General features: G+C 45.1%; 1 protein-coding gene across 4 annotated transcripts in view; it reads right to left on the bottom strand.

The window, feature by feature from the left end:
- CC2D2A (coiled-coil and C2 domain containing 2A) overlaps window positions 1–13053 on the bottom strand; it is a 132530-nt gene that overhangs the window by 104599 nt on the left and 14878 nt on the right. For 2 of the 4 annotated variants that reach the window (XM_069594719.1, XM_069594720.1), the window contains one exon: window positions 11397–11520. In XM_069594719.1, the coding sequence (XP_069450820.1) occupies window positions 11397–11520 (124 nt within the window). Of the gene's footprint in view, window positions 1–11392; window positions 11578–13053 lie in introns of all 4 variants that reach the window. The other 2 variants (XM_069594722.1, XM_069594723.1) reach the window with 2 other exon arrangements.

The following is a 13053-nucleotide window of genomic DNA, read 5'->3' as shown; positions in this document are numbered from 1 at the left end:
GCAAGTTGGAATTGTGGCAGTAATGTGTACTTTTTTCCTAAATGTTTATTTGATTTGGAACAAGCGTCCATTCAGAGCAATGCTATCTTTATTTGGAATGTCACTGACTATGTCGTTGACTATGTATATGTTTGAATAGCAATTAGAAGCCGAAGCTTTCAGTGTGTGGGTTTATACTGCTGTTCATCAGGGAGGTGGCTCCTCTGGGCATGCGCCTGGGGCAGTGGGGGATGCCAGATCATCAAGGTTGCTTGTATCTAAGTATACTTGACAACACTTGGAGCCCTGTAGCCTGTAGGGATGCTACAGTATAGAGAAGGTCATAGGCTCAAGGTCAGGAGCTGGAGCAGTAGAATTGAGCAACAGACCAGACCCATGAGAGGTTTGGGGAGTGAATCATCAAGAGGGAGTCAAAAGTTTGGACCTAGGTGAGCAAGTCCAAGCTATGGTTTTTCCAGTAGTCATGTACGGATGTGAAAGTTGGACCATAAATAAGGCTGAGCGCTGAAGAACCGACGCTTTTGAGCTGTGGTGCTGGAGAAGGCTCTTGAGAGTCCCTTGGACTGCAAGGAGATCCAACCAGTCCATCCTAAAGGAGATCAGTCCTGAATAGTCATTGGAAGGACTGATGCTGAAGCTGAAGCTTCAATACTTTGGCCACCTGAGGCAAAGAGCTGACTCATCCTGATGCTGGGAAAGATTGAGGGCAGGGGAGAAGGGGACAACAGAGGATGAGATGGTTGAATGGCATCACCAACTCAATGGACATGAGTTTGAGTAAGCTCTGGGAGATGGTAAAGGACAGGGAAGCCTGGCGTGCTGCAGTCTGTGGGGTCGCAGAGAGTCAGACACAGCTGAGCGACTGAACAGCAACTTCAGAGCAGGCAGACTTGGTTGGCAGGATGTGGTGGGCTGGTGCTTGTGGTTGTCAGGTGGAAAGTGAACACAGGGAAACCAGAGCAAGGCCATGAGTAAAATACAGACAGCACTGTGCTTTCCCTGGGCAACTGTAAACCATTGTCTTTAAAGACCAATCAGAGTTAAGATTTGTGGGTGTAGAATGAGGCTGTAGTGTGGCAATTATTAACACAAACTCATTTAGTATTAATGCGATAATTTGTGGGAACTATATTCAATATCCTGTGATAAACCATAATAGAAAATATGAAAAGGAATGTATACATATGTACGATTGAATCACTTTGCTGTACAGCAGAAATTAACATAACATTGTAAATCAATTACACTTAAACAATAGCAATAGCAAAACCAAAAGGAACAGATTTTCCTGACGTCTGTAGACTGGAGTTTCAGTTCTGGCTCTACCATCTAGCGGCTGGTTCTCTTTGAACCTGAATTTCCTAAACTATAAAACAATGCCTGATGACGGAGCTGCTCGGAGTAACGTAGTGCATATAAAGACGGTGCCCGCTCCATGATCACTCTCCCCCTCAGAAGAGGGAATTATTTGTGTTGGCTACTTAGCATCAAGTTCTTCTTCCAGCTGGAGAAGGTGACGACGTTGCTGTCAGCCCCTCTGTGGGGCACTTGCTGTGTATCATCTGATTTCATTGTCGTGACAGCTGCACGAAGCCAAGGCTTTTATGATCTCCATTTTATAAACGAGGCTCCTGCAGCTGAGGGAGCCTAGGTTGTTGCTCCAGGTCCCATGACTAAAAGTAGTGACAAGTAGTAGTGAGCCTGATTTCAGTGTCTCTGGTGTCAGGGAATGTTTGTGGACTTGAAATGTTTATTTCTCTTAATCTTGAGCAACATAATGGAGTAAGCGTAAGAAAAGACAAAGAGGAATCTTGATGGAAATCTCATCAGAAAGCTTGCTGCCTGGCTTAGCACACGGTATTAAGTTCTCAGAGTTCAAGGTCATCAGGTTTATCATCTGTTTGTCTGCTTTCTCTCTCTCTCTCTTTGAGTTCAAGAGATTTATGATCTATTTGTCTTTTTTTCCTTCCTCCTTTCTTTCTTTTCTCTTTTACTCTCAGAGTTCAAGGTTGCCAGATTTATCATTTGTTTATCTGTCTCTTCCCTCCATCCTTCCATTCCTCCTCTTTCCCTTTCTCTTTTTCTCTTTCTGGGGGAGAGTAGGATGCTTCAGGTAAACAAGTAAGTGTTTAAGGAAGAAAAATATAATGAAATCATATGAGCTTAAAACAGTTCCACAACTTCCTTAGCATAAACCTTTTTGGAATAGGGAAACCACTGAATCTGAGGTTTTGCCTAGAAAAAAGGTAGGTAAGTAGTGTTTATAAACCAGTCATGAGAAACAGCCTCTTGAACCTTTTATTAGTCCCAGCCCAGGTTGGGGAGGGGTGCCAGAAGGACTCAATATATGAAAATCAATCAATGTAACACACCTCATTCACAAAACAAAGGCCAGAAACTGCATGATCACCTGAATGGATACAGAAAAAGCATTGGACAAAATCCAACATTGTTTTACGATAAAAACATTCAACAGACTCGGAACAGAAGGAAATTACTTCAACATGGTGAAGGTCATATATGAAGAGCCCACAACTAACATCCTCAGTTGCGAAAACCTGAAAGCACCTCCTCCAAGATGAGGAACAAGGCAAGGAAGCCCCCTTTCTCTACTTCTATTTAACACAGTGCTACAAATCCAGACCCGAGCATCTGGCAAGGGCTGTAGGCTGTGCCCTCCCAAACTTTGGTGTTGAAAACTAATCCCCAGGGTGATGGTATTTGGAGGCAGGGCCTCTGGGAGGTGATTAGGTCATGAGAGGGTAGAGCTTTCATGACTGGGATCAGTGCCTTTATGAAAAAGACCCCAGAGAGCTCCCTTGTCCCTTCTACCATGTGAGAACACAGCAAGAAGACAGCCACACAGGAACCAAAAAGGAGACCCTCCTTACCAGACACCATATCTGCTGGTGCCTTTACCTTGGATTTCTCAGGCTTCGGAACTGTGAGAGATAAATTTCTGCTGCTGATAAGCTCCCCAGTCTAGAGTGCTAACAGAGCCAATAGACTAACAGAATAAGTTACAAAAGGCACCCAGATTGGAGAGGAAGAAGTGAAGTTATCTCTGTGTGCAGATGACACGGTCTTTTAAAAAATATTATTATTTATTTTAATTGGAGGATAATTACTTTACAATATTGTGATGGTTTTTGCCATACATCAGCATGAATCTGCCATAGGTATACTGTGTCCTCCTGAACACTTCTCCCACCTCCCTCCCCACCCTGTCCTTCTACGATGTCACGGAGCACTGGCTTTGAGTTCCCTGCATCATGGATCAAACTCCCACTGGCCATCTACCTTACATACAGTAATGTGTATGTTTCAATGCTATTCTCTCCAATCATCCCTTCCTCTCCTTCTCCCACTGTGTCCAAAAGTCTCTTCTTTACATCTGTGTCTCCTCTGCTGCTCTGCATGTAGGGTCATCCGTACTATCTTTCTAGATCCCATATATAAGCATTGAGGTACGGTCTTTGTCTTTCTCTTTCAGACTTACTTCGATCTGTATAATAGGCCCTAGGTTCATCCACCTCATTAGAAGTGGCTCAAGTGTGTTCCTTTTTATAGGCAAGTAATATTCCACTGTGCACATGTTCCACAAATTCCCTATCCATTCATCTGCTGATGGACATCTAGGTTGCTTCCATGTTCCAGTTATTGCAAATAATAATGCGATGAACATTGGGGGAATATAAATCTTTTTCAATTCTGATTTCCTCAGAGTATAAAATGATATGGTCTTTTGTAGAGAAAATCCTAAAGATTACACACACACACACCCACACACACACACACACAAGTATGCATACACAAACTGTGGAAACAAATAAGCAAATTCAGCAAAGTTGTAGCATAGAAAATTCATATGCAGAAATTAGTTGTCTTTCTAAACACTAGCCATGAAACATCTAAAAAAAGAAACTAAGAAAACGGTTGCATTTATAATAGCATGAAAACAATAAAACACTTAGGAATGGATTTAATCAAAGAGGGAAAACACTTGTACCCTGTAAACTGTAAAACACTGCTGAGAGAAATTGAAGATACAAATAAATGGAAAGTCATCTCATATTCATAGACTGGAAAACTTAATATTACTAAAACATCAATATTGCTGAAGGCAATCAATAGATTTAATGCAATCCCTATCACAATCTCAATGGCATTTCTCTCATAAGAAAGTTCATCCTAAAATTCATATGGAATATTAAGGGACCTTGCAATAGCCAAACCAGTTTTGAGAAAGAACAGTAGCAGGCTCAGCCTTCATGATCTGAAAACATTACAAAACTATAGCAATGAGAGCAGTATCGTACTGGCACAAAGACAGACAAATAGAACAATAAAATGGAATAGAGAGCTCAGGAATAAAGCCTTGCAGATATGGCCCAATAATCTTCGGCAAGGATGTGAAGATCACTCACTGGGGAAAAGACAGTATTTTCAACAAATGGTGATGGGAAACTTGCTATCCACATGGAAAAGAATGAAGTTGGCCCTTACCTTATACAATAAACTCAAGATGGATTGAAGTCATCATTGTAAGACCTAAAATTATAAAATTTCTAGGAAAACACAGAGGAAATCTTCTGACATTGAGACTGGTAATGATTTCTTGGGTGTGACACCAAAATCACAGGCAACGGAGACGACAGCAGACAAAGGCTAAGACACTTCAAACTGCTGGGCCTTGGAGGACACAGTCAACAGAGTGAGAAGACGAAGTATGGAGCGGAAGAGAATATTTACAAATCATGTATCTGATCAGGGATTATTGCCCAGGATATGCAAATAACTCTTACAACTCAACAATAATAACAAGAAAGCAAGTAATCTGATCAGAAAATGGACAAGGGATAGGCCTTTCTGCAATGATGATAAGTGGTCAACATCACTACTAATCAAGTAAGTAAGTAAGTGTTAGTCACTCAGTCATGCCCGACTCTTTGCGACCCCATGGACTGCAGCCTACCAGGCTCTTGTGTCCATGAGATTTTCCAGGCAAGGATACTGGAGTGGGTTGCCATTCCCTTCTCCAGGGGATCTTCCCAACCCAGGGATTGAACTCGGGTCTCCTGCATGGCAGACGGATTCTTTTCCGACTGAGCTACACCTACTCATTAGAAAACACAAAGTAAAACCACAGTGAGATATCATCTCACACTAATGAGGGTGGCTACTATTAGAAAACAAACAAACAAAAGGAAAACAACCAGTGTTGGTGAAGATATGAAAAAACAGGAAGCTTTGTGCATTATTGGTGGACATGTAAAATTTTGGTATACCTAGTATGGAAAAGAGTAATGATGGTTTCCTCAAAAAATTCAGATTAGACAAGTCATATTTGTTCTTGCTCATGTTTAGTCATGTCCAAGTCTTTGTGACCCTATAGACTGTAGCCTCTATCCATGGATTCTCCAAGTAAGAATAATGGAGAGGGTTGCCATTTCCTTCTCCAGGGGATCTTCCCAACCCAAGGGTCAAACCCATGTCTCTTGCATTGGCAGGCGGATTGTTTGCCACTGAGACACCTGGGAAGCCTAGAAATACCATAGGAACCAGGAATTTCACTTCTTGGTATATAGCCAACAAAATTAAAAGTAGGATCTTGAAGAGGTATTCGCATGTTCATATTGAAAGCAGCATTATTAGCAATAGTCAAGAGGGAGAAGCAACCCAAAAGTTCATGAAGGATAAATGGATAAGCCAAGGGTAGTCTTGGGATACATGGAATATTATTCAGCCTTAAAAGGGATCCCTGTCACGGGCTAAAATATGAACCTTGCAGACATGATGCCAAGTGAAGTTAGCCAGTCATGAAGACAAATACTATATGATTCCACTTACAGTAGGCATCTGTGTGTGTGTGTGCTCAGGTGCTTCAGTTGGGTCTGACTTTTTGTGACCCTATGGAAAGGAGTACACCAGGCTCCTCTGTCCGTGGGATTTTCCAGATAAGAATGCTGGAGTGGGGTGCCATCTCCTTCTCTAGGGGATCTTCCCGACCCAGGGACCAAACCCATTTCTCTCGCATCTCCTGCACTGCAAGCAGATTCCTTACCACCGAGCCACCAGGGAAGCCCAAGAGGCATCCAAAGTTGTCAAATTCACTGAAACAGAGAGTAGAATGGTGGTTTCCAGGGCCCAGGGGAGGAGAAAGGGGAGCTGCTCTTTAACAGGGATAGCATTTCAATTTTACAAAATGAACTACTTCTGGAGATCTATTGCACAACAGCGTGAATATAGGTAATTCTACTGAACTGTATCTCAAAAATGATTGAGATGGAAAGTTTTTTGTTTTTTTTTTTAGTAATTAAAAATACTCTGGAAAAGACAAGGAAGAAAAAAATGTGGCAAAATCTTGTTAATCCTTGGATAAGATACACTTCACTATACTTTTTATTTCTGTGTAGATTTGAATTTTCATAATGAAAAATAGGGTCCCCCAAGGGTACTATGTTTAGGATTCTTGGCAGTTGCCTTGGCGACATCAGATTTACTTTGAGAATATCCAAATTCCTTTGATAACCATACATATAAAACCTTAATAGATGAGCTGAAATGTTGTTAGTACAGGAAATAAGGTCATGTTTCCAGTTTCATTGCGGAAAAAATAAGGAAAGGGGTCAAGTAGAAAACATGCTTGCATGATGGAAATCCCTTTTGCTAAACAGTCGTGCCGTTTGCAGAGACATGGGTGGACCTAGAGACTGTCATACAAAGAGAAGCAAGTCAGAAAGAGAAAAACAAATATTGTATATTAATGCACATATGTGGAATCAGAATAATGGTGCAGATAAACCTATTTGCAAAGCAGAAACAGAGACACAAATGTAGAGAAGAATAAATGTATAGACACCAAGGGGGTGGTGGGAGGAACAGGGAGATTGGAGTCGACACACATATACTAGTGATACTTGTATAAAATAGATGGGGCTTCCCTGGCAGCTCCCTGTAAAGAATCTGCCTGCAAGGCAGGAGACGCAGGAGCCATGGGTTCGATTCCTTGGTCAGGAAGATCCCTTGGAGGAGGACATGGCAATCCACTCCAGTATTCTTGCCTGGGAAATCCCATGGACAGAGGAGTCTGGTGGACTACTGACCAAAGGGTCTCAAGGACTTAAGACGTGACTGAAGCAACTTAGAATAGACAACTAAAGAGAGCTTATGGTATAGCACAGGCGTGCATGCATGCCTAGTCTCTCAGTCGTGTCCGACTCTCTGCAACCCCATGGACTGTAGCCCGCCCGGCTCCTCTGTCCATGGAATTCTCCAGGCAAGGATACTGGAGTGGGTTGCCATGCCCTCCTCCAGGGGATAGCACAGGGAACTCTACTTAATGCTCTGAGGTCATGCGACTGGGAAGGGACATTTAAAAGGAGAGGACATATGTGCACGTATGTCTGATTCATTTTGCTGTACCGCAGCAACTAGCACGTGGTAAAGCAGCTATACTCCAATAGAAATTAGCTTAAAAAAAAGAGACATGGTAGCTTTCAGATGCACTGTTTTCTGCACTCGCTTTTGTGTTTCAGAGCTCTCGGTCTGGAGTCCTCGGTGCCCAGGACCCCCCTACAGAGATTCCTGCACGTCGTGTATGGCTTCTGATGTATGCCTGTCTCAGGCAGAGTCCCCTTGCGACCCTCATCCCTCGAGCACATCCGCCTCTCACTCTGGCCTGCACTGCCACAGTGAATGAGGCCTGATCTGCTCTCTTGACCGCTGACCGACTTCCTGCTGGTCTTGGCCTCTGGTTTCTGATGGATGCCTGTCCACTCGGGCTGCTCATGCACCCAGCACCCCCAGCTCATTCGAGGTTTCCTCTACATCTCGCTCACCAGTGCTGCCGAATCAGCATCAGCCTCCAGCTCTACCCTGAGTGGCCGGCTGGTCACAACCTTTCTCAGGCAGGCACACCTTAGCATTGGATCGTCCCTTCCCTCTTCAGTGGTTTTTATTTTTTTCTTTTGGACTAATGCATAGATTGTCTTTTATCTCTCTCTACTACACTACCGCATTGGTGGTTAGAGGTAGAATTCTTGCCTTCCATGCAGGAGACCTGGGTTTGATCCCTGGCCAGTGCACCAGATGATGGTTGAGTTTGTCTTGGGCTTCCCTTGTGGCTCAGCTGGTAAAGAATCCGCCTGCAATGTGGGAGACCTGGGTTCAATCTGTCTGTCGGAAGATTCTCTGGAGAAAGGAAAGGCTACCGGCTCCAGTATTCTGGTCTAGAGAATTCCATGGACTGTATATTCCATGGGGTCGCAAAGAGTTGGACATGACTGAGCGACTTTCAGTTTCACTTTTCACTATACTACTAGATCTGTGCAAGGTCGTGACTGACACTCTGCGACCCCATGGACTATAGCCCATTGGGTTCCTCTGTCCATGGAATTTTCCAGGCAAGGATACTGGAGTGGGTTGCCATTTCCTTCTCCAGGGGATCTTCCCAACCCAGGATCAAACCCACATCTCTGTGTCTCCTGCCTTGGCAGACAGGTTGTTTACCATTAGTGCCACCTGGGAAGCCCTTATTTCCCTCTGAGCCCCCTTAGTTGCTGTGTATTTATCTCTTTAGAATACTGCTGCTGACAAGCGCTCAGCTGTATCTGACTCTTTGCAACCCCATGGACTGTAGCCCCCCAGGCTCCTGTGTCCATGGGACTTTTCCAGGCAAGTATACTGGAGTGGGTTGCCATTTCGACCTCCAATTTAGAATATTAATGCATATTATTTAAACATTTAAAACAGCACACACTATTTTAAATGCTTGGATATCCTCTTGATTTGATCCTCACTATCAACCCCATGGTGACACGGAAGCGTTATCTCTCCCATTTTAGAAAGAAAGAAAGAATTCACATTTCACAGGGACTTTATTCCTGGACACAATCTGACATTTTTCCCCCTTGAGCTTAAAACAAGTAATTAAATATTCCATAGCTGTGCTATGGACTGAACTGTCCCCACAACATTTATAAGTTGAAGCCCTGACCCTCAGTGTGATGGTATTTGGGGATAGGACCTCTAAGGAGGTCATATGGTGGGGCCCTAATGCAAAAGAGTTAGAGTCCTTTTAGGAGGAGACACCAGAGGGAATACACAGGAGATGGCAGCCACCTACAAGACAGGCCTCACTGGACACTGACCCTGTGGGCACCTTGATCATGGACTTCCAGCCTCCAGAATTTGTGAGAAAATAAAATAAAAGTTTGGTTGTGTTTTTTTTTGAACCATCCAGTCTATGGTACAGTATATTTGGGCAGCCTGAGCACACTAAGATAAACTGTGATCTTGGGTAACGAGCAATTCTGTGCATTTAGGAACAGAAGCAGCTGCGTGGGCTAAAGCGTGCTTCTGCTCTAGTCATTTGTACCAGTCCTATTGCATTATTGTTCTCGGATGGGAACCGCATTTTTCTTAGGGTTGGACTTCAGATGAGCTTGCTTCCAAAAGCAATAGATACTTTACTCCCAGCTTAGCCTTTGACTGTGTGGATCACAATAAACTGTGGAAAATTCTGAGAGAGTTGGGAATACCAGACCACCTGACCTGCCTCTTGAGAAATCTATGCAGGTCAGGAAGCAACAGTTAGAACTGGACATGGAACAACAGACTGGTTTCAAACAGGAAAAGGAGTATGTCAAGGCTGTATGTTGTCACCCTGCTTATTTAACTTATATGCAGAGTACATCATGAGAAACGCTGGACTGGAAGAAACACAAGCTGGAATCAAGATTGCTGGTAGAAATATCAATAACCTCAGGTATGCAGATGACACCACCCTTATGGCAGAAAGTGAAGAGGAGCTAAAAAGCCTCTTGATGAATGTGAAAGTGGAGAGTGAAAAAGTTGGCTTAAAGCTCAACATTTAGAAAATGAAGATCATGGCATCTGGTCCCATCACTTCACGGGAAATAGATGGGGAAACAGTGGAAACAGTGTCAGACTTTATTTTTTGGGCTCCAAAATCACTGCAGATGGTAACTGCAGCCATGAAATTTAAAGACGCTTACTCCTTGGAAAAAAAGTTATGACCAACCTAGATAGCATATTCAAAAGCAGACATTGCTTTGCTGACTAAGGTCTGTCTAGTCTAGGCTATGGTTTTTCCAGTGGTCATGTATGGATGTGAGAGTTGGACTGTGAAGAAGGCTGAGCGCTGAAGAATTGATGCTTTTGAACTGTGGTGTTGGAGAAGACTCTTGAGAGTCCCTTGGACTGCAAGGAGATTCAACCAGTCCATTCTGAAGGAGATCAGCCCTGGCTGTTCTTTGGAAGGAATGATGCTAAAGCTGAAACTCCAGTACTTTGGCCACCTCATGTGAAGAGTTGACTCATTGGAAAAGACTCTGATGCTGGGAGGGATTGAGGGCAGGAGGAGAAGGGGACGACAGAGGATGAGATGGGTGGATGGCATCACTGACTCGATGGACGTGAGTCTGAGTGAAGTCCCGAGTTGGTGATGGACAGGGAGGCCTGGAGTGCTGCGATTCATGGGGTCGCAGAGTTGGATAGGACTGAGCGACTGAACTGAACTGAACTAGTTGCAGGGAAATAGGGTAACAACTGAGTAGTAATTATGTAACAGTTAAGAAGTGTAACACACTTCCTTCTCTGGTCTAGTCCATTGTTTGAAAAAAGGAACAAGGACTTCCCTGGTGGTCCAGTGGCTAAGATTCCCCAATGCAAGAGTTCAATCGCTGGTCAGGGAACTAGATTCCGCATGCCACAGCTAGAGATCCTGCATGCTGCAACAAAGATCTAAGATCCCATGTGTTGCAATTAAGACCTGAAGCAGCCAAATAATTAAGTAAATAGATTATTTTTTTTTAAGCAACAAGTGAGGGGTACTAATTTTCCCTACAACGAGCAGATAATGAATGATGGTCACTGTGATGAGGAAGAGTAATCCTGTGGTAAAATACAGGCCATGGTTCCTGGAAGGGAAATTGAGTGTGTATGTGTTGTGGGAGGGGTTGTGGGAGGGGTAAGAGAAGGGATCCTCAAAGGACAAGGTCTCCGAGAGCCTCAGAGACATCCTCAGATTTTCCAACATCTGATTCCAGTCCCATCATTGACAAATATGCCTTGCTATTTCACCTGCCTTTGAATTTCTACCTATCTGATTATTTGCACCATTTCTATCTCGTTGAGTGCTTCCAAAATTCTGTAGCTATATAACTATGTCCTGTGGTTGTGTCCTGTCTCGCAGACAGATGCTAACCTAGAAATTTACTCTCAGAACTGGGTTGAAGTGTTGTGGAGGGTGGTGGACACGTACCAAAAAAGAAAAAAACAACCAGTTCCCATGACAAGTGCCCGTGTTACTCTGTGCCGATCACAGGAGGCAGCAGATAAATACTGAATGAACTGAACGCAGACACACTTACTCCGGGGGCCCCGTCGGCTCGTCATGCCCAGGAGGCGGGTGTCAGAGCCCTCTTGCACCGGCTCCTGTTGGTCGTCCACTGGGGAGTTTTCCGACACCATTTCCTCGCGGCTGGCAGCCGGCAGCTGTGGGCAGAGGGTCAAGGTTGTGGCTCCCAAAGCTTCGGTTGACTCAGATCCTGTCTTGGGACGAGGTGGGTCGCTTAGCAAAGGGACAGGCCTCGATCCTATTCAGACCTAGATAATCCTGGTCTCTGTCACCTGGGTCTCTGTGGTCATCACCCCCTCACCCCACAGGAAGCAGTGGTGATCCTTTCTCTAAGAGGTTTCTTGATGGAGAGAGTGACCCAGGCATCCTAAAATAAAATGAGTATTTTCACTTTTTCTAGGTACAATGTGTAGCGCTCTGTAAAAATTTGGAGGAAAGGGAACTAGAAAAATCAGTATCAGACTGCTTGATCCCAGCTGTAACTCATTTGGTGAGAGAGTAAGCTCGGTTGTGTCTGACTCTTTGCGACCCCATGGACTGCCGCCCGCCAGACTCCTCTTCCTCTGCCCATGGGGTTCTCCAGGCAAGAACACTGGAGTGGGTTGCCATTTCCTACTCCAGGGGGTCTTCCTGACCAGGGACTGAAACTGCTTCTGCTGCATTGGTGGGCGGGTACTTTACTACTGAACCACCAGGGAAGCCCATTTGAAAGAAGCAGTCAAAATGTCCTGGGTTAATCTAAGGCAAAGACCAGCCTCTGACTCCTCCCCCAGACTCTTAGAGGAGGGTCTGCAGGTGAGCAGAAGGAGCAATGGAGGCCGCAGGTGAGTGACGGCCTTTGGACCAGCCAAAGGCTGGGCGCTGAACCCCGATGTACAACGGGACCCTAGGTGACTTAGTGAACTGCCTACCTTCCTTCCCCGCTGTAAACGAAGGGAAATAAAAAGCCCATTCACTGAGATGCTGCTACCTATCAGGCACTTGGTAAACCACAGACATTCTGACTTAAATAAATGTCCTGGGGTAGACCTGAGACATCTGATATATATTTTAAAAATCCCCTAGTGATTCTGAAGTGCCACTGGGGTTAGAAACCGTCCCCCAGATTTCTCACAATGCCTGGAAGACTGCACGTGGTCTGTGATCAGGGCTCCTGTGCAGTGGAGGAATGAGACATGTCTCTGGAAAGCGCACATCTTCTCTCCATCCCCGTGCCTTCCTCTGGCTCAGTAGCTGCACATCCACCCTGTTCACCCCTGCTCACTGTGCCTGTGGCCTTGAACTAGGGACTTGAGCTCTTTGCTTCTGCACTTGCTCATCTGCTGCCTCCTTGGGGCTCCCTGGCCCCCGGCTGGCCCTGCAGGAAGGGTTAAAGCTCCCTGAGTGGCCAGGGGACCAGCCCTCTGGCCGGGTACCACTTCCCTCTCCCCAATACCTCCACCGGCCGGCTCCATCCACCAGCAGAGAAGGAGGCGCCGTGGCCCAGTTTATCCCAGTGGGATGGTGCTGGGTGAGGCGGGGAGCTGAAAAGGGGGTCTCCCTCCAGACTTCAGCTCTCCCGCTGCCCTCCCCACTTCCCTGGCCCCCCTTCCAGGCAGCCCCATCACGTGACTGCTGGTTCAAAATGGCGTTCCCTCCTCCTCCCTCCTCCCTTGCTGGCATCTGGATTT

Source organism: Ovis canadensis, chromosome 6, assembly GCF_042477335.2.
Source record: "Ovis canadensis isolate MfBH-ARS-UI-01 breed Bighorn chromosome 6, ARS-UI_OviCan_v2, whole genome shotgun sequence".
Taxonomy (NCBI): Eukaryota; Metazoa; Chordata; class Mammalia; order Artiodactyla; family Bovidae; genus Ovis; species Ovis canadensis.
Note: the sequence above shows the minus strand (reverse complement) of the source record. Positions and strands in the feature narration are given on the sequence as shown.